Source organism: Colletotrichum paranaense, assembly GCF_030867605.1.
Source record: "Colletotrichum paranaense strain IMI 384185 chromosome Unknown Scaffold_5.1, whole genome shotgun sequence".
NCBI lineage: Eukaryota > Fungi > Ascomycota > Sordariomycetes > Glomerellales > Glomerellaceae > Colletotrichum > Colletotrichum paranaense.
In genome coordinates, this window is record NW_026848963.1 from 527,731 (window position 1) to 548,275 (window position 20,545).

Here is a 20,545-nt window from a genome sequence, read left to right on the forward strand (position 1 = left end):
TGACGGATTAAGTCTCGGGATTTGAGTGACTGGACTCGACGATTATCATTTGTGGCCGAGTCAAGTTTAGCTACAAGTATACAATCGTTCTTGCCGAACCGTCCCCTCCGTCAGCAGCTCGTTCAGCCGGACTGCTGTAAACATGAATTGGATCGAAACATGCTTGACGTTGAAGTCCCACCGAGGCTTGGTGCGCGTGTAACAAACCCCTACCTTAGTAGTACCTATAGTGATTGTAAATCGTTCGGGGCAATTCGATGCTGTGTCGGAGTCTAGCCTCTGGGACTAGACATAAACCCTCCGAACAATTGACAAGGGCTTTTGTGTGGACTGCTTGTTGCTGCCTAGACGACGTCTAAATAGGTATAGTGGATCAAGGGGATACAAAACATTCCCCTCATTTGTGATTCGCCTTGCTGCGGCAGAATTTTCAAGACATCCGTAGGGCAGAAACACGGTCAGACGTCCACGACGAAGACGCATAGCTCTCAAGGTTGGCAAACCAAATGTCCAATTGCCTCTGAGCGAGGCTCGAGAACACAAAGGCTTCCCCGGCGGAGCTCGGGGGATCCAGCTGCAAGAGGGAGGTGGGAAGTCATCACACCCGCCCGGAAGATGGGGCCGGTGTTCATAGAATCGACTCAAGGGTCTTTTGCCAAGCAGTACAGCGGGGCGTTTGCGAACAAGGGTTCAGCTTACTGTCCATGCGAGTGAACTTCGACAGAAACTCAGAAAAGTGCAGACATAGAGGTTGAGGATGGTTCAACAAGGTTGACGAAGCGTTCTACTTTAGGTATGTCATTACGTACAAGATTTTGGTTGCTTACTGGCTTCGCCGCTTCACGTGGGTGGTTCCATTGGCCGCTTTGCGAATTGATGCCGCATACGGCATTCCGGATGGATCTCGTGAGATTGCGCCTTATATCTGACAGGATACGCGACCTAGGCTGGCCGGCGAGCTAATGCACACCGTTAGTGACGTGACGGGCCGACCCCTACTTCGCAGACCTTGCGGCTTTGCGGGTGCTGGGCTCCTCTTTTTGCTTACTTCTTGTGTGAAACCCTGGTGTACTACCTTTCAAGGGCGACTTTCGTTGACTCTCTCTCATTGGTGAGGTTGGTCTGGGGGAAGGTTATCGTCAGAGTCAGGGGCCTTTGCCTTCCACCGCGTCGAGGCGAAAATTTTGCTATTTCTGCTTTTAGCTACTCTTGTACCAAGCAAAGTTCTTTCCCGCGATTGGAAGTGCCTTTGAGAAGTATCTCGTCTTCCCCTCTCTTGTCGGCCTACATACAACATCTATCCAAGAACTCGAATCGAGGCATAGATCGCCAACTCCTTGCTGAATATCTGGCCCAGACAAGGATTCCCACAATTGCCCGCCTGCCCACCAGCATGGCAAATCCACAAGAAGTTGACCCGCCCGACTGGAGGGGACCAGATGACCCGGACTGTCCATACAACTGGCCATTGTGGAAGCGCATCTACAGCACCAGTATTCCAGCTTTTCTTTGTGTTAACGTGTAAGCGCAACCCTCTCCGAAGACAACTCGAAGGCTCTGGCTAAAACCTACTCGCCCAGGTCATTCGCCTCTTCCGTCTACACCTCTGGCGCCAACGATGTGTCGGAAAAGTTTGGAGTGTCACATACTGCGTCTCTCCTCGGCCTTTCCCTCTTCCTCTGGGCCCTCGGTCTTGGTGCCATCATAGCCGCACCCGTGAGTGAATACTATGGCCGCAGGATCGTCTATCTCAGCACCGTCCCAGTCTTTGGACTTTTCATTCTGGGCTCGGGACTGGCACAGAACTTCACGACACTGATTGCGTGTCGCTTCTTCGCCGGCTTCTTTGGTAGTGCCGTTGTTTCCGTCGGTGGCGGGACGAACGCCGATCTATGGCCACCCGCACTGGCGGGATTCGTCTATCCTTTCTACTTTGTATCTCCATTCCTCGGACCGGCTTTTGGTAAGAAATTATCTCGCTGTTCTCTTATGAATTCGTTTCTAACATTCAAGTCTAGGGCCAGTTATCGGCGGCTTTCTGGCTGAGGAGAAGGACTTTCGGTGGCTTGAATGGGTCGTCCTCTTCATGGTGGCCTTCAACTATATCTATGCCCTTCCACAATTCGAGACATACAAGAAGACTATCCTCCAGAAACGTAGGCGTGCTGAGAAGCAGTCCGATGCGCCTCAAGCTCATTCGCCAAAGTTCGCCCTCCCTTCGAGTGCAATCATCCAACGTATCGTCCTCAAACCTTTCAAAATGCTCTTTGTCGAGTCCATCGTGCTCTTCATGACCATTTATATGGCATTCAACTTCGCTGTCTTTTACAGCTTTTTTGCAGCCTTTCCCTACGTTTTTGGGGGCCACTACGGCTTCACCCCAGGGCAGCAAGGTCTCACTTTCATCTCTATCGCGCTAGGCTGCATCATCGGCTTCTTGGCTGTGGTCTACATCGACCGCAAGACCTACCCAGCGCTGGAGGCGAAATATGGAGTCGGCGCGGTGCCCCCAGAGTATCGCCTCTACGGTGCTATGGTCGGCTGCGCGCTCAATCCAGCCAGCCTGTTCTGGTTCGGGTGGACAGCCGACAAGGGTGTCTACTGGCTCAGTCCAGTCATTGCGTCTGTGCCGTTTGCCGTGGGCAACATTATGGTCTATAGCAGCGGCGCGCTGTACATCATGAACTCCTATGGTTCGTTGCATGGCGCGAGCGCTCTCAGTGCTAACAGCCTTCTGAGGTATGCGGGCGGAGGTGCGTTTCCGCTGTTCACGGTGCAAATGTTCTCCTCCATGGGGATCGGGTGGGCGAGCAGTCTGTTAGGCTTTGTCTCGGTAGTTCTGGTGCCAGTACCATGGGTGCTATACAAGTACGGGAGTAGAATTAGGGCTCATAGTCAGTATATCACGATTAAGGAGCCAACGTCCGGCAACCAGACTTCGTTGGAGGAGATGACAAGCGAAGACACAGAGAGTTGATGACCCGGCGGTAATCGGGCGAAGAAAGCTTGGGAAATGATAGACTCGCGCAGAAGTGACACTGAGGCGGCCGTGAAGCTCCAGGCTGTCAGGATGCATGATTCAAAATTAGAATTAGATGGGCAGCTTCAGTCAGCAACGGCCACATAACTAGCTTCTGGGAAGACATTCGCATAGGAAGGGACCCGTATTCGTCAACGAATCCCTGTGAAAAAGCGTGATAAATTCGCGCCCCCACGATGGAGGCGATGTAATGTTGCCTATTGTGTCAGGTGGAAGCAGAATCGTGGAGCCAGCTTAACCCTACGGCTGTCGAGTCAAGTCACCTGGGGGTTCCAGGTATCTCATCTCGAAGAGTAGATTTATAAGTCAGTGGCGCTTCTCACATGAGTTTGCCCTTGTGAAAGACCATATCACACTTCTTGACGCTTCAACTTCCTTGCAAAGACGAGTCATTTTCATTAAGCAAGCCATCGTAAGCACTGCATACAATGGGCTCCATTCCAACTCCTGACCCGGTCCGACTGGCCATTCTCGTTACAGATGAGCCGCTGCCTAGCGTATCGGCCAATCTAGGCCGCTTCGACACCATCTTCACGACACTTCTCAGAAATGCATGCGAAAGCCTCGACCCACCGCAGGCACTAGGGTCCCAGCTCGCGCTGACTTCGTACAACGTGGTGGCTGAAGACGGTGTGGATGCCGCTTACCCCGAGCCTGAGGATGTCGATGCCGTGCTCATCACGGGATCTCGGCATTCGGCTTACGCGGACGATGAATGGATTGTGTGCCTGACGGCTTTCACTCGAAGGCTTCTGGATGAAGGCCGTGTTCGCGTCATTGGTGTTTGCTTCGGGCACCAGATCGTTGCTCGCGCCCTTGGTGCACAGGTTGCCCGGTCCCCCGGAGGCTGGGAGCTGTCTGTGACGAAGCTGGAGTTGACAAATGAGGGTAAAGAAGTGTTTGGGTCTGAGAGCCTGGTACGTCCATTCACTCCCTCAAATATGAACGTGGATGAAATCTGTTGTGTCCCCAAATCCCCGGGTCCCAAGCTATGCTGACCATGAGGCATTGTGATCATCAGAGCATCTATCAAACACATCGCGATGCAGTTCTAGTCCTGCCTTTTGGTGTCACGCTATTAGCACACACCAAGCAATGCCCGATTCAAGCCCTGTATGTCCCTCGGAGGTTCATCACAGTGCAGGGCCACCCTGAGTTCTCCCCTTTCATGATGAGCGAGATGCTACAGATTCGCCATCAGGCTGGTATTATTCCCGAAGAACCTTTCAAAGACGCGATGGCAAGGTATTCGGATGCTCACGATGGAGTTCTCATTGGACGAAGCTTTCTCCGCTTCTTAAGAGAGTGATTGAAGGTGTTTGTTATAAGCCCGTCGTATGTTGACCATACAGCATTCACGTCTGCAGAGCCTGTTTGGCATTAAAGTCTTGTAAGATGGACATGCTAGGTCCATGCGAGAAACAGGTTCAGTGCGGAAATTCATAGGAATAATGAATTATCACTATAGTTGTTCATCCTACAAGCGAAAGAAAACATCCATCATTTGTATCGTGACTTTCTACACTTCTCGAATTACATACCCATCGACTGATAATGACGACCCTCCTTCTTTACCTGTTCACAGGCACTGGGAGTACCATTGATTCGCGACGGTGCAAGTGTACGGCGACACGCACTGCGTAGGACCAGTCCATCCTTGTCCCCCGCACTGCCCGTACTGCGGAGCCAGGTTCGTCGCCGTAGCCGCGGGCGCGGAGCTAGTCGAAGTTCGGACCGTGGTCGAAGTAGTCAAGGTAGAAGATCTAGCAGAGGAAGTCGAGGAGGTCACAGCGGCCGTGGAGCTCGAAGCCCTACTAGTTGATGTCGGCGCGACAGTGGTCGCGCCACCACCGGAGGAAGCAATAGCGCCAGAGGCGTAAAATGCACCGCGTCCGTTGGTACCGACGTAGACCAGGTTCTCCTCGTTACCGGAGCCGGCAAGCTTGGCGCTGTCGATGGCGCCGAAGCTCTGAGTGCCCTGGAGGTCCGTCCAAGAGGCGCCAAGGTCGGCGCTGCCATAGAGTCTGCGGCCTGCGGAGCCGGTGCCGAAGGCGTAGAGGTTCCAGTTGGTACCGGAGCCCTTTCCGAGAGCGATCTTGTTCGTGTTGGTGAGGGCGGTGGAGACCTGGGTGAAGGTGACGCCGTAGTCGGTGCTGTGGAAGATTCCAACGTCGGTCGAGACCCAAACGTCGCCGGCCTTGGCCGGGTGGGCTTCGACGTGGCGGATTCCGGTGGCGGAGCCGAAAGAGCCGGAGGTGGTGAACGTTGCGCCGAGGTTAGTGGAGCGGTAGAAGCTGGAGCCGGAGGCGCCGTAGAAGACGGTGTTGTTCTTCTTGTCACTGGCGATGATGGCGCCGGCTGGTATGCTGGAGACGACGGCGAGGGAACCTTGGTTCTGGCTCCTCTGCACTCCGAGAGTTGCGGTCGACCAGAGAATCGTGTCGGCATCGGCAGAGTACGCGACTGTGCCGCCGTACTGCGTTGTGCCGGCGGCGTAGTTAATGTTCCAAGTGGCTCCGCCGTCTGAACTGACAGCCAATTGTTGGGTGCCTGCAGTGTTGCCGACGCGAACGACGTTGGCGACCTTGTTACCAGCGTAGTCGACGCCTACGGAGCTAGCCCACATGGGAGTAGTCCAGGTGGTCTGGGGTGATGTGTCGAGGTTGCTCTTGGCCTTGAATGTGAATCCGTTGTTGTCGTAGTTAGCAACCAACAGCTCTGAGCCTCCGGGAGCACTGGCGAGTTCTTGTATGGACATCTCCTCGATTCCATCTGCGAGAGACTGGATATTGACCTTAGCGCCTATGTCCCAGTTGGTAAGGTCGTGGCCACCGAAGATGGTCAGACCAGTTCCCCACAGCCAGTGGTTTGAGTCGAGGGGATCGATCTCAAGGGATTCAATCATCCAACCCAAATCTTTGGTGTCAACGTCAAGGAAGTTGGTTTTGATCCAAGGAGCCTACTCTTTGTCAGCGCAAGAGCTCTTCCGGACACATGCATTTAATACGTTTTAGTCAAGCGATTTTGCACATACCTTGGGGCTGGTCTGAGCATAACTGATGTTCTGGTTACCGTCGGTACCCCACGTCCAGATCTTCTTCCATGTCGCCCCAGAATCAGTTGATCTGAACAGTTGCGCATCCGGCCACCAGCTGTTAAGAGTCGCAACGACCAGGGTACCGGGCTTTTGCATATCAAGACCCAGTCCACCTTGATAAGATCAGCATGAGAGCTCTCACGGTCTGGCTTTGCTGATTGGCTTGAAGAGTCAGGCAAAATTAAGAACAGGAGCTTACCGAAACCAAAGTACAGGTCGGAGCCTGGCGCGACAGGGGTAATGTCCTTCCAAGTGTTGGCAGTGAGGTCGTATCTCCATACGGAACCTGAAGTACCGTCATAGGGACCAGTACCATCCGAGTACGTGAGGTAAAGAGCCTATTTCTCTTCATTAAATGGCTGTCAGTCGTTCGGGGAGTGCTTCATCACCTACCTTCTCTGTGGGCTGAATCCTTCCCTTGTGAGGGAAGTATCTGCCAGGCTGGCCAGCAACTGCGGACCAAGTTGTACCGGCGTCATTGGAGACATAAACGGATGAAGTCGTGTTCTCGGCAACGCCAACAAAGATCCTTGAAGTAGCCCCGCTGAGAGCGGCTGAAGTTGAGTCGAAAGTTACAAAGTTGATGCCCTGGATGTCGCCGCTGTACTCGTTGTCGGCAGGTCCAGCACGGAAGGTGCCAACTGCGGTGAAGGAGGAGACCTTGGAGAAGCTTGTGCCTGAGAAGTGATCGAGTGTCAATCATATGCGCATCGAACTAGATGTTTTTGAATGGACTTGCCTCCGTTGGTACTCTTGTAGAGTCCATTACCACTTCGGGCACCAAAGTAGATGATGTTAGAGTTCTTAGGGTCTACTGCAAGACGCTCGCCATTTCCTCTTCCAGGCATGTTGCCTCCGACCTATTCGGTTGTCAGTGCTTGCGATTGATGAAAGTGGAAGCAACTCTCACCTTGAAAGGCAGGTCAGTGAAGGACCAGGTCGCGCCCTTGTCGGAGCTACGGGCAATTTGTCCATTATTTGGGTCCCTAGGATCTACGTCAATACAGTCAAGCATTTGAGAACGATGCAATGTGCATACCAGCTGTTGGTATACATGCCGACGGCGATGAAGACCTTGTTCGGGTCCTGGGGATCCAGCGCAAGAGCATCGACACCCCACCGGTTCCAGTGAGAATCATCAGCAAAACCGTTGGCGTCGGTCACCGGAGTCCACGAGTCATCGGCATTGAGGCGATACAGCCCGCCAATGTCGGTCCTAGCATACGCTACGCCCTTTGTTGTGGGATGGAATTGTATCGAAGGAACGAATCCTCCACCGCCGCCAATCTTGACATTCTTCCAGGTGAAAGCCGCCTGGAGCGGAGCCGCGAGGGCCGCCAGGAGGAGGTTGGCGTACTTCATCCTGAGCCAAAGACTTCTTGTCTTTAAAGGACGACTTGTCGACGGATGAGAGGCGGGCAGTGAAGTCACCTCTGGATCTATACCGGCAGGTGATATAGGATCTTGTGGGGATGTAACAGAAAAGGAGCAAGATCGACGAGGGCGTGGTTCATGCCGGGGCTATAAATGAATGAGTGCCTCTTCCCCATCAACATACCGTCGGATCGCCGGCATCCTAAAGAAACGTATCGGGCCACAAGGCACATTGACAATAAGGTCGACATCAAGAAGCCGGGCAAGACCATCGTGACTCCGCGCCGGAAATGAGACGAGTCAAGACTACAGCTCCCCAAATTCCATCAATCAACTCTTCAAAGCCATGGCCAAGTCAAATGAGGTTGCGGCCCTAAGCTTCCCGACAAGCCGGCCGCACTACTCCCGTTTACCGTTGAAGGAAGGAAAGCTTCCGCTTGGAGGTCCACGAAAGAGGGGCCACTGGGAGCACATAGTGGACGAGCTCATTTGTACACGCAGGTCCCAGGAACAACGTACATAGCCAAGCATTCTCCCCATTGTCTCGGCCCAAGATCGTGATTACCCAAAGAGGAAATCGAGGCCTGTCATCCGGGTCATCACATGATGGTTACCACCCTCCCTCTGTGGGATGACCGCGGTCTGCAATTACCGTCATGGCGTGATGCAAGACAGACAGCTGGTCCCTTGGACTTGGTTCTTGACACCCCCAGAAAGCCGTCAGGGACGCGTCCCGTCGTTTCCGTGAAGTCGGCTCGCCCACGTTAGCCGCGGTGGACCGGCAAACTTATTTGGCTCTTTGGCGATGGGGGTCTGCAGACTGCAAGACGGACGGGCCAAGTCCCAAGATTCGGATCCCAGAGGATCTGCTTTCCCCATGGGCGCAATGTGAAGAGCATGGGACCTGGCCAGAAGCGGGAAGCGGTAGATGGCTGAGTTGAGAAGAGATGAATTTGGAAGAACGACGAGGGTAGTTCGCCCAGACGGCGGGAATGGGGGCATTCGATTGGCGGAGCCCCGTCGGGAATGCGTGGTGGTGGGGTGGCATGGCTCGGTGTAACATTCATACCAAGTCTGGCACGGAGCGAATGCAATGACAGGATTCAGTTCGGCCTTCACAGGAGAGAATTAAATATTGCGACAGAGTCTCCAAACGCATTTCAGGAAGCCACCAAAGGTGGGGTAAGGGCAGTAATTGTTATATAATTAGGGGTATCGTGAAAGAAGCGTCGAGCATAAGTACCGGGGTCGACAAGCAATTCAGTGTCCAAACGCTTTGTGCTACCTCTTCTTTCCTTCCATTATCTCATCTCTCATATCTTATCTTCCTCGTTTCTTTCAATAATGATAACGCTGTATGTACCACGCATGGTGCTCGAGGCCGAAACACCAGCAGGAGCACCCATTGCCATTTAGATGCCAGAAGTGGTCGCACCGACGTTGACGACATTACCAGCCTCGTCGACGGCAACCTTTGTCTTCTTGGTTGACTCTTTCCTCGGGTTAGGAGCCTCAAAGATGGACTTGAGCTCTTCCAGCGTCTTCCCAGCCGTTTCGACAAAGAAGAAGTAAATGATTGCCATTTCAATGCACTAGATTCGTCAGCAACCGCAAAACCCAATACCAAAGAGTGTTGGTAAAAACTTACAATCCAGGCAATGTACACAAGGTACAACTTCCACGCAATCTTCTCCATACCGACGGAGATGCCGTAGGTATTGATCATGATAGCGACATTAAGGAACAGGAACGAAAGCCCGGATCCCTTGGCGCGGGTGCGGTTCTCGAGACACTCGACAGCATACAGCGTCTGAAGCGGCGTGAAACCCCAGGCGAAGCAGATGCCAAAGACGTAGATGGAGACTATGACACCGTACGAGAGGTTCTTGTGGTTTGCCGACTCGGCGGTGAAGGCTGTGAGCATGATGTATGAGGCGAGCGAGCCGGCCAAGCCAGCCAGCATCATGAAGCGGCGACCGAGCTTGTCGAGGAGAGTCGCGCCCCAGATGGCGGCGATCATGGAGAAGATTGGGTTGATGGCGTTGAGGAGGAGTTGGGTGTTGTCGTCGGTGATGCCGGCTTGCTTGAACATCTCGGGCATGAAGTAGGATACGACGTTGTTTCCGCTGTGATGAAGAGTATAGTTAGATAACGCCCAACGCTTGCTGCGAACCTTCGCCCAGTCAAAGGGCGTTACTTACGACCATTGGCCAATGAAAGCCATTGCAATGACCATGAAAAGCCTGTATCGGCGGGCCTTGGTGTTGAAGAGCTCCTTCATCTGCCACCAAGGGTTCTCGTCGGTGGTCGAGTGGTGATCCTCAATGATTTCGCGGTACTGAAGCTGCACAACGGGGGAGTTGACGTCGCCGTCACCGTGGTACTTGGCCAGGATGGCGAGTGCCTCCTCTGCGCGATCCTTTGAGATGAGCCATCGAGGACTTTCGGGGAAGAACATGATGAATATCATGACTACTCCAGGCATAGCGGCCTGGACGACGGTGGGGATTCGCCACGCCCAGCTTGTCTTGATGTGGTGGTTCGCACCGTACTGCCATTGTCAGTCAGAGGTGTTCGACCGCCCCGATGTAAGGTGGTGGTGATACTTACGGTAGTCCAACCGGCCAGGATGTTTCCAAGCCACCAAAAGTTGTTGTAAAGACCAGCCATGGTTCCACGGGCGGAAGGATGCGCCAGCTCGACGACGTAAGCAGGTCCAGCAGCAGAGGCGACTATGCAATGTTAGAGATTCGAGTTCGCATGATTGCTCGTGATGAGGACGACATACGAGAAGCTCCAAAGCCGAGGACAAATCGGCCTGCCACAAATTGTCCCAGGTGTTGGGCAGGTGCTTGGATAGCGGTGCCAATGAGAACGATGAAGCAGCCGATGAAGATGCACCATCTTCGACCCCAGCCATCTGCGATCATGCCGCAGAATGGGAAACTGCAAATTTGGCCGACTTGGTAGATCATGAAGACGATACCAGTTGTGGAACCGGCGCTCGAAAGTCCGAAGGTCTCTTGGTAGGGCGGCATTGCGTTGATCGCTCCCATGAGGGATGAGTCTTGAGAAATATCGTTAGCTGATGAACGTACATCCGATCTACTCCGTGGTGTGTAAACTCACCGAAGCCGTTCATGGTTGACACCTGATGGACAGCATATTCATTAGCCCATCTCAACCAACAGTGTAGGTTTAGGAAGTCTTACAAGATAGCCGATGGCCATGATGCCGTACAACTTGATCATGTTGGGCGACCACCAATTCACCTGCTGCTCCGCCATGGCGGCAGCCAACGCGACGGAGGCGGCATTGATCTCCTTCACTTCGCCGATGGCAGCCTTTTCATCGTACGCGGGTGGCTCATTGTCGTGTTCGACCACCGCCTGGCCCTTGAATTCGTCTTCGAGTTTTGCCATTGTGGCTCCAGGATTGGGCAACTGAACCGCAGCGTGCTCGTTTTCTGCTGTTTTGTTCGAGAGCGGCAACTGGGGAGAAAGCAGGCACGCGCGAGAGAGATGCGCGGGATGGGCCGATTCTTTTAAAGAGGAAAGCGAAAATCTGGCCAAGGCATGGGATCAACAGACAGGGACGCTTGTCAACGCTGGCCCAACCAACGGGTCGGTATCCATCCTCGAACTACCGTTACATGAGTTTCCCCATCTTGCGGTGCTCCCACACACCATAAACCCGGCCCCCAGTCCCAGCTTTGGATATTGGGGTGAACGTTGGTGGTGTTCCCCACATGGTGAGAGACAACCAGGCAATGGGCTGGTTTACACAGGGAACACGGAGCCGCGGCACGTGGACGAGATTTCAGCGGAGTCTTGCGGCGACTTGACGGGGCTCAAGAGAAAAGGTTATGATATGATCCGTTCTTGCGCTCGCAAGTCGTCACTAGTAGTTCAATCGCTAATCCTGTAGCACTTGGTAAAGACGGCGCCAACTTTGAAAGACGGATCTCCTCCGCACAGCTTCGCCTCCTCATGGTTACCCCATCTCGCCTGGATCTCGACCCCAGGTATCGGAGAAGATCCAATCCTAGCGTGGCAGAAATTACAATGCGACGTGTGATTCGTGTGGTTATCCATGTCGGCTCTTGATGCAAGGCAGCACGAGAGACCCGAGATGGGCTGCTGGTGAGGGGAAGCGAAGCTCAAAGTGTACATGCGACGCGCCGGTTTCCGGTTTGGACGATGAGCAGCGTCAGCCAAGGCATGTCGAACCAACAGAGGGATGGTGGCGGCGGCAGGCCGATGCAGTGCCCGGCACGATGCCCGGCAAAAAAGTCCGGTACGCTACTCTGGAGCAAGTTTAGGCCGTGACGGATGCGGCGCAGTGAGATCAAGAACGCGTTGCCGCAAGTCCAAACTGTTCAAACACGCGCTACGGAGTACTGCAGTGCAGTATCCGTAGTAGGGATACAATGTTAAGCCTGTCACGGAAGAACGCCGAGGCTAACGACCCATGAACAGGTGGTTGGGCGAGCCGCGACAGAAAAGAGGCAAAGTGAGAGAAGGAGAAAAGTAAAAAGCTCGGGAAAAGGAGGAACGAAGACCGGGTGGAGAGGCTCCCCCGAACCCCAGACGGGGTTGAAGGCCGAGGCCACAGTTCGGCGCTAGCACCGACTGGGGAATTGCGGGTCCGGGGATTGGGTGTTGGACCCTAGCGGAACGTACCGCTTCATGAGGAGAAGCAAAGGATTGGTCGCTGAACATGCTAGAGGAATGGAGAAATTCTCGGATGGAGCCCCAGCATGACTCGGGAGTTGGTCTAGAACAGAAAGCAAACGGCTCGTGTAACGCAGGGGATTCGGGCTGGTCTGGTGATGCGTGGAGCGGTTGATATATCATCCTTTGAAAAGAGCAACGGTTCCCACCATTGTGAAGTTAGGTTTGAAGAAGTTGCCTGAGGTGCTCACAGTCGGAGCTGAGGCCGAGGATATCCGAAATGCTCCCGGCCGGTGCTTTGTTCCACCTCAGGCACCCAGACCCTCCAGGTGTTTGGTCGACATCCCAAGAGCGAAACAGGCATTGACATGTCACGTGCATCTTTGTTTCCCTGTTGCCTTACTTGCAGCCTCAGGACTCAGGACGAATCTAGGTAATCCTCAGGCCCCCAAGTTTAAACTCCAACTCTGAAGCATTACCTAAGCCCCTCTTGACCAATCATCAGCTACCCCGCTTCCCCGAATCCTTCCCCTTGCAGCTATTCCCTCGTGATTCCCCCGCACTCCCTGACGCTGCACCGTCTCAGGTCGGGTGCTCAGGTGACGTTCCTGACCGTGGAATCCTGACACCTGGGAGCTCGGCTCGTATGAAGATGGTGCCAGAGCTCACCAGCTCCGACCCCAAAGCTCCAATCGCCAGTGTGCTCCTCCACTTCCACAATCTCCAGGACACCACTTTCAAACCTCTATCCACTCTCAACAGCTCATTATCGTGTGAAATTAACCTGCTATCTACACTACTCCATATACCACCACGCTACTCGAGATACCGACTTGCATGCCCCGTCAATTCCTCATCTCCGTTCATCGTGTCTCCACTGTCCCCGTCTTTGTCCGTCCCTTGAACCCACATCCGCATCCTCCTCCGCCTCGGTCACCGGTGCCGAGCTCTGTACTACCACCACCATGTCCGACATCTCCGATGACTACGTCGACATCTCTTCCGAGACTGACCTCCATCTGAGTGTCTACATGGAGAAGCTAGGCCGCCATTGTCGTCTAGGTAGCTCGTCAAGTGAGGGATCATCATTCACAGCCGGACCCTCCAGACAAGAGACAACCTCCACTGTTGTTGAAGCTCCAACTCACTCGTTCCCAAAGAGCCTTCCCGATTGGAGCAACCTCAAAGTGCTCCATCGCAACACCCTTCCACCACGGAGCTACTTCTTCCTGTACAATACCGAAGAGGACGCCCTTACTAGGGATACATCCAAGTCCAAGTCACTCCTACTTTCCGGAAAATGGAAATTCCACCTGACAACATCGCCTTTCCATGAACCTCGGGACTTCTACAAGACCGACTATGACACCTCGGAGTGGGACGACATTGTCGTACCTGGCATGTGGCAATGCCAGGGCTACGGCAAGGGTCCTCAATATACCAATCTCAACTTTCCCTGGCCCGTTGATGCGCCCAACATTCCCTACGATGACAATGAATGCGGCCGACATGTGACGACCTTCAAAGTTGGTGACGACTTTGCGGACCACCAGCTGAGACTACGCTTCGAGGGTGTCGACTCTGCCTTCACCGTCTGGGTCAATGGCAAGGAAGTCGGCTATTCCCAAGGAGCTCGTAATCCCAGCGAGTTCGACGTCACGGACTTTGTCAAGGTCGGCGAGGACAACCTTCTTGCCGTCGAGGTCTACCAGAGATGCGACGGCACATACCTCGAGGATCAGGACCAGTGGTGGCTCAGCGGCATTTTCAGAGATGTCTACCTCCACGCTTTCCCCAAGTTCCATCCAATCGACTACCACGTTCACACTCTGCTGGACGATGACTACAAGGATGCCACCTTGAAGGTCGACGTCGAGATGAGCCAGGGCGCTTACGTCGATATGAAGCTCCTCGACGCTGATGGCAAGCTCATCGCCAAGGACATGAAGATTTTTGACCGACACAACAGCTTCGACATCCGCGTCAAGAACCCACACAAGTGGACGGCCGAGACTCCATACCTCTACACCCTAGTCCTCAACTTCAAGAAGTGCAGCCTGGTTCAGCGCGTGGGTTTCCGTCGCGCGGAGCTGATCAAGGGGGTCTTCAGCGTAAACGGCGATCCCATCAAGATCCGTGGCGTGAACCGCCACGAGCACCACCCAGACTCGGGCCGCGCCGTGCCTTACGACTTCTTGAAGCGCGACCTGCTCTTGATGAAACACTTCAACGTCAACGGCATCCGTACCTCTCACTACATCAATGACCCCCGCCTCTACGACCTCGCAGACGAGCTCGGTATTTGGATCCTCGACGAGGCTGACCTCGAGTGCCACGGCTTCGGCGTTCTCGGAAATGCGGGCGAAAGCTGGGCCACAGATAACCCAGATTGGAGAGAGGCCTACGAGGATCGCGCGAGGCAGATGGTCCAGCGCGACAAGAACCACGCCTCGGTCATCCTGTGGTCTTTGGGCAACGAGTCCTTCTATGGGCAGAACCACCAGCACATGTACGACGTGATCAAGAGTATCGACAAGTCACGTCTGGTACACTACGAGGGTGACTGGAATGCGTCGACGGCGGATATCTACAGCAGGATGTACGCCTCTGCCGAGGACATTATCAACACGGCGTCACAGAAGGACTGGGCCAAGCCGCTCGTGCTGTGCGAGTACATTCACGCCATGGGCAACGGCCCCGGTGGTATCAAGGAGTACATTGACGCCTTCTACAAGTATCCGCGATTGATGGGAGGTTTTGTCTGGGAATGGGCCAACCACGTAAGACTAGAAGCTCTCCAACATCGCCCGAACACGTACTAACAATACCCAGGGCCTCCGTACGACGAACGATGATGGTGAGGAATACATGGGCTACGGGGGTGACTTTGGCGATGTCCCCAACGACTATAACTTTGTCTTTGACGGCCTCTGCTTCGCCAATCACACGCCTACCCCGGGCCTGGTCGAGTATGGCAAGGCCATTGAGCCCGTCCAGACGCTCGAGATCAAGGGCAATGAGGTCACCATCATCAACCGCTACGATATCGTATCCTTGGACCATCTCACAGCCACCTGGCACATCGTTGCGGACGGTATGGTCATCGGCGGCGACCAGGAGGTCGAAATCCCCAAAGGTTTGTTGCCCATTTCTTTCTTGTCCCCGATCCCTTCCATACAGCTCATCTGACACATCATAGGCATCAAACCTCACACCAAGGCGCACCTCAAGATTAAGGGTCTTCCCAAGAACCTTACCGCCGAGGCCTACCTCCACATCGACTTCTTCCTCACCAAAGGCACAAATTGGGCCAAAAAAGGCCATCGTGTCGCCTTTGGCCAAGTCGCCCTCTCCAAGGCCCCCTCCATGGCCACAATCCTCTCCTCCCTCTCCAACCCCTTCCTCGACCCCGTTCCCACCATCCAGCAAACCTCTCCCTCCCTACTCTCTATCACCTCCGCAACAGGCCTCTCAACCTGGGGCCTCGACCTCCAACTCGGCACCCTTACCTCCTGGCGTAAAGCCTCTCACCCGCATATCGAGCTTCTAACCACACCCTTCGTCGTGGACTTTTACCGCGCCCTCACCGACAACGACCGCGGTGGCCGCTTCGGGCAGCAATGGGAGGATCGCCGACTGCATCAGACGAGCCACAACATCAAGCGCGTAGAATGGCGCAAGGAGAAGCACGGTCTTATCGTCAACGTCCACTCCCGCATCGCGCCGCCCGTCCTCGCGTGGGGCGTCGACATCTACACCACCTACACCTTCCACGGCGAGGCCATCTACATCAAGATAAAGGGCAAGCCCAGCGGTCCGCTGGTGCCGGATACCTTTGCCCGCATCGGCTTCACTTTCGGCCTCAAGAACGTGGAGAAGGTCGCGTGGTGGGGCCGTGGGCCCGGCGAGAGCTACTCGGACAAGAAGATGGCGCAGGCCTTTGGGAACTGGGAGGAGACGGTCGATGACCTGTTTGTGGACTACGAGTTCCCGCAGGACGGCGGCAACAGGACCGATGTCCGGTGGGTCGAGTTCCGCGGACAGCTGCCCGATGAAGAGGGCGTGGTCGACAAGAGCAAGCCCGCTGAGCGTCTCATTCGCGCCCGCTACGGCGATCTGGAAGGTGCCTCGTTCTCGGCCATGCACTACACCACCAAGGACCTGGACGAGTGCAAGCACCCGTACGAGCTGCACAAGCGCAAGCGGGAGGACACGGTCGTCAGGCTGGACTGGGCGCATCACGGTCTCGGGACGGGGTCCTGTGGGCCGGCGACGCTGCCGCAGTATGAGCTCAAGAGCAAGGATTTTGAGTTTGAGCTTGTTCTGGATTAGTCGTGGGATCAATGTATATGTAGCTTAAAGCTGAGACTGACATGAAATTGTAAAACATGTTCCTTCACTTTGCTGAGATATTCCAATTTCTGGGATGATCAACGTCATGTTACCGTATTCACTGTACCCTTTCCACCAGACCTATCCCCTCCCGTATCAAACATACTGATACGCCCCAATCTCAACCTTACTCTCCACAAGAATCAACCCCTCCATAGCCGTACACTGACTATCCCAATCAACACCCCACTCCCGATGCCCATGCTGCGACGTCCACCGCACCCTCACAAAGGAATGCTTCTTGCCCTCGATCGGACACGAGTAAAAGAACGGCCTTGCCGACGCGGCCGGGTCGCCGAGGTTGATGAATTTGACGAGGCGGAGCTTCTTGGTCGCGTCCGCCGGGTCCCAGATCTCGACGGCCTCGAAGCAGTTGAAGTTGGAGCCTTGAGGCATGGTGTTCCAGGTTAGGGCGTCGCCTGCGGTGTAGCTTATTACGCCGAAGGGATCGAGGTAGACAAGTTGGCCTGGGGACATCATGGACTGCGGGGGTAGAGAGTGTGAGGTAATTGAGGAGAACAGTAGAGAAGGGGGCAACGAACCTTCATCCTGCCAAAGGAACCGTCTACGACGGTGGTGTTGCCTGGTGGGCAGGAGCCTCCGCCGAAGTCTGGGCACCAGGTCGTTGGTCTTTCGAGGCCGATCCAGAAGCGTTCTTCTTCGACGTTGACTAGCTGGTCGTGGACTTTTGGTTCGGAGGGGGCGAAGGTCCGGAGTTGGTAGGAGGCGGCGGATGCTAGGGTGCTGATGGCCAGCAGGGAGAGGAATTTGGCCAACATCTTGTCGTTTTAGTCTCACTGTTGTCTACCTTAGCAGTGGTGTTGTTTCCATGCATGAAGCGTTTGAAGTGAGGAAGGAAAGAGAAGCAAGGATGAGGACGTTGCAAGTCAAGGCCGTTGGTCCGGTCTTATTGCCCGGCTCGTGGACCAGTAAGGTAGATATGGCACGAGTGTTCTATTTCGATTCATAGCAGCCGCCAAGGTAAGCCATAGCCTTCAGCCTACCTTACATGAGCGTTGAATGGCTGACATAGACCCAACGTTCTGGTGGTGAACTGCAGTCGACCAGATAAGTGGAATATTGCCTAGACATCAAACCTTGTTCACAGTTCAGGTACCATGGACTCGTGCAATCTATTCTCAATCAGAACTAAAGTAAACAAAAGAAAAGTTTCCCGGATTATCGGGACCATTCAGTTGCACGCGATGAGATTCAAGGGCTATGTTGACTTTATTGAAGCTTGTTCGTAAGACGATCATTATGTATATGGTGATTTTTCCCCTAAGAAGGTATTCGCCTAAGACGGCATCCAATAGCTCGCGTCGATTGAAAAAGTGTGGTGTATTCTTTATTCTAGTGCCAATCTTGGAGATCGCGATAGTCTCAGACCTTACGTCTGTTGTAGCTAATGAAAATGAGGTGAAATCGGACTGACGGCACCTATTGCGGATGCAAGTAATCCTCAATCGCCTTCCCCCGAGTCATCATCCCTGGTACTGCAGAGAGAGTGATGTAAACGCAAGCCATGCTATCCGCGCATCCCGTGGATACGATCGCGACTTTAGCTTGCGAAACACGCCAGACCTGCAACCCATGATCGGCGGTATGCAGCGAATCCTCGAAAGATTTGTCAAGGGAAGTTCTGCACTTCCAACGTGAATGTCTAGCAGATGTTTACTGGCCGGTTATCATAGCAGAAACAGGCACGAGATGCAACAAAGCAGCTTAACATATGAAATGTGATTAATGAAGTATAAATAGTTAAGCAGTCGCTCATCTACCCGCTGTAACCGGCCAGAACTAATGCACCCAAACGCCAGCCAGTACCCAAAGCCTGTCTATCCTCTTGACGCTCTAGATCTTTCTAGATCTTTTCTATTTACAAAGACTCCTCCTTGTGAATCTCGATGCCCGCAGGTGCACCAACCAACGTCTTGCACTGCGCGTAGATGACGAATTGACCAGCAACCAGACCGCACGTCATGACGATACGGGGGCCCAGACCAGTAAGAAGCAACCTCTTGGGGCCAAACTCCTTGGCAAGCTGGAACATACGGCTCGTGGCGCCCTGGTTCTTGTCACCTGCACCCTTGTTGATAGCGGAGAGCAATGTGTCGGCGGGGTGAGAGAGCACAGCGGCCGCGACACCAGCGACGACACCAGACGCAAGCTCCACGCCAGTGGACTGCAGCTGCGTCATCTTGGCCTTCCTCTCGGGTCCCATGGTCCGGTAAATCACCTCGACAGCAGCCTCATGCACAGAGAACTGGCCGACAGCATAAGGCACCTGCTTAAACAGCAGCGGCACAAAGCCAGAATAGAACCCCTTGAACCCTTCCTCGCGCGCAAGGCGCATAAACCCAGACCCCAGACCAGTCGCGAACCCGCGCTGGGAAACGAGACGAATGCGCGTCGCCTCGAGGGGGCAAAGCAGGATATCGGCAAAGAATTCGGCGGTGGCGGAGGCGCCGAGGTAGATTGCGGTGCGCTTTTCCACAGCCTTGTCGGGGCCGCCGGCGAGGGTGATGAACTGCTTCTTGAAGAATTCGTAGCCGGCGAATTTACCACCGCCCTGGACGAGGTAGCCGACGGCGGTGGGGCCGAAGCCGGTGAGGAGGGCGGATGCGCCTTCTTTTGCGACGATTGTGCGGCCCGCGCTGATCATGTTGAGGCCCTTCATTGCATCGTCGACTTGGATTCGCGTCTTGACGACGTCAATTGGTGTCGCGGCCTGTAGTGATTATGAGCATTTTTAGTCGAGTGCTTGTGAGGTTCTCTAGAGAATGAGGTGGTTGGCTTACACCGTGGGTGAGGGTCGCCGCGAGGGCGCCTGCGCCAAAGAACTTTCCATAGTCGACTGGTGTGAAGGTCGGGAGTTCCGATTGTGTTGTTTTTGATGCCATTTTTGGAGTGGAGATTTTCTGACGATATTCCTAAAGAACCCAAGACCTGAGAAATTGTGCTACGACTGAGGGAGTGCAAGTGAACAGCTAGGAATGTGGCTGGCCGTGGAATAATAAACGGCAGGAAGGTGCTCTTGCTCTCTCTTGTCCGTCGTCATTGCGCCCAAAGCTCCTGCCAGTTCCCAATTGCCTTGGCAGGGGTGCTGTGGAGCCGAGGTGTGGAGCTGACTCATCAATCAGTGAGCGCGCAATGACGTCGATGTCCCCTTATCTCTCCAAACGCGGCTGCCACGCACCAAAATTGAAGGCAGTGACGGAATGCCCGCCGGACCTCTCGGGAACCAGAACCAACAAGACTCAGGTCGCGCCAATTCCATCGCTCGTTTTCGGCACTTGGGACGGTGCAATTTTCAGCTTGGAAGAGTTTTTTTGTTTTTATTTTTTCTAACCCTGCCCTTGACGACATTTGCGCTCACTAACACTCTCTGGGTCCCGAACTCCTTGCCCACCTTTTCTGCCCACGATAAGCTACGCGATGCCGTTCGTCCCGACGTGCGGCTCCTCCCGCGCCGCGATTTCAGGCGAGACTCCGACGCCGACACTGGGGACTGCGTCGATCTCGGGGTTCACGAGCAGAAGCTTTGCCTTGCCCCTGTCCGTCTGTTTTCATCGAATGAAATCGCGTTCATCTGTCATCATGCTTATTCGGGCCTACGATTATATCGGCGGGTGGGCATCTAGCGATGTCTGAATATCCGATAATAACGGGTCCCTCTGTCTCTACCTTATATCGGCTAGCTGGCCATTCTCTATTTTCTCTTTCTTCTCTCCCATGAAGTCTCCTTGTCCGATGATATAACCATGGCTTCGAGCACCGACTGCCAGCGCTACCCTTTTCCTGGATTCTCTTGAGTCTCAGATAGACAGAGGAATTACCCAAATCATCAGGAGCACACCATCAGTGCAGTCGATGGAAATCGAGAAATGGCGAACAGCGAGAATCAGAAACGCATGCCTTCAGTTTCGTCGAGAGAAGGGCCTGGGGTGACCAAGTCCTACGACCAGG

General features: G+C 54.2%; 6 protein-coding genes across 6 annotated transcripts; 2 read left to right on the forward strand and 4 right to left on the reverse strand.

Moving 5' to 3' along the window:
* Positions 1-1,084: 1,084 nt before the first annotated feature.
* On the forward strand, positions 1,085-4,349 carry CPAR01_06489 (major facilitator superfamily transporter; the record flags this gene model as incomplete). Its single annotated transcript, XM_060490761.1, has 5 exons — positions 1,085-1,521; positions 1,581-1,963; positions 2,019-2,753; positions 3,458-3,957; positions 4,062-4,349. Coding segments are annotated over 5 exons (2,343 nt in total), but the record flags the coding sequence as incomplete, so codon positions are not given.
* Positions 4,350-4,619: 270 nt separating this feature from the next.
* CPAR01_06490 (fungal cellulose binding domain-containing protein) lies at positions 4,620-7,499 on the reverse strand (the record flags this gene model as incomplete). Its single annotated transcript, XM_060490762.1, has 7 exons — positions 4,620-5,999; positions 6,075-6,250; positions 6,337-6,475; positions 6,531-6,814; positions 6,889-6,997; positions 7,048-7,123; positions 7,177-7,499. 7 exons carry the CDS (start codon positions 7,497-7,499, stop codon positions 4,620-4,622), a joined length of 2,487 nt encoding a protein of 828 aa, XP_060349636.1.
* Positions 7,500-8,923: 1,424 nt separating this feature from the next.
* On the reverse strand, positions 8,924-11,261 carry CPAR01_06491 (uncharacterized protein; the record flags this gene model as incomplete). Its single annotated transcript, XM_060490763.1, has 8 exons — positions 8,924-9,103; positions 9,160-9,637; positions 9,713-10,062; positions 10,122-10,243; positions 10,300-10,578; positions 10,641-10,662; positions 10,724-11,052; positions 11,198-11,261. 8 exons carry the CDS (start codon positions 11,259-11,261, stop codon positions 8,924-8,926), a joined length of 1,824 nt encoding a protein of 607 aa, XP_060349637.1.
* A 1,888-nt stretch (positions 11,262-13,149) lies between these two features.
* Positions 13,150-16,516, forward strand: CPAR01_06492 (glycosyl hydrolase family 2; the record flags this gene model as incomplete). The annotated part of the gene is made up of 3 exons (XM_060490764.1): positions 13,150-14,964; positions 15,017-15,320; positions 15,384-16,516. The coding sequence occupies 3 exons, from the start codon at positions 13,150-13,152 to the stop codon at positions 16,514-16,516; spliced, it is 3,252 nt and encodes a 1,083-aa protein (XP_060349638.1).
* Positions 16,517-16,672: 156 nt separating this feature from the next.
* Positions 16,673-17,355, reverse strand: CPAR01_06493 (uncharacterized protein; the record flags this gene model as incomplete). Its single annotated transcript, XM_060490765.1, has 2 exons — positions 16,673-17,059; positions 17,119-17,355. The coding sequence occupies 2 exons, from the start codon at positions 17,353-17,355 to the stop codon at positions 16,673-16,675; spliced, it is 624 nt and encodes a 207-aa protein (XP_060349639.1).
* Positions 17,356-18,455: 1,100 nt separating this feature from the next.
* CPAR01_06494 (uncharacterized protein) lies at positions 18,456-19,479 on the reverse strand (the record flags this gene model as incomplete). Its single annotated transcript, XM_060490766.1, has 2 exons — positions 18,456-19,307; positions 19,378-19,479. The coding sequence occupies 2 exons, from the start codon at positions 19,477-19,479 to the stop codon at positions 18,456-18,458; spliced, it is 954 nt and encodes a 317-aa protein (XP_060349640.1).
* Positions 19,480-20,545: the final 1,066 nt, after the last annotated feature.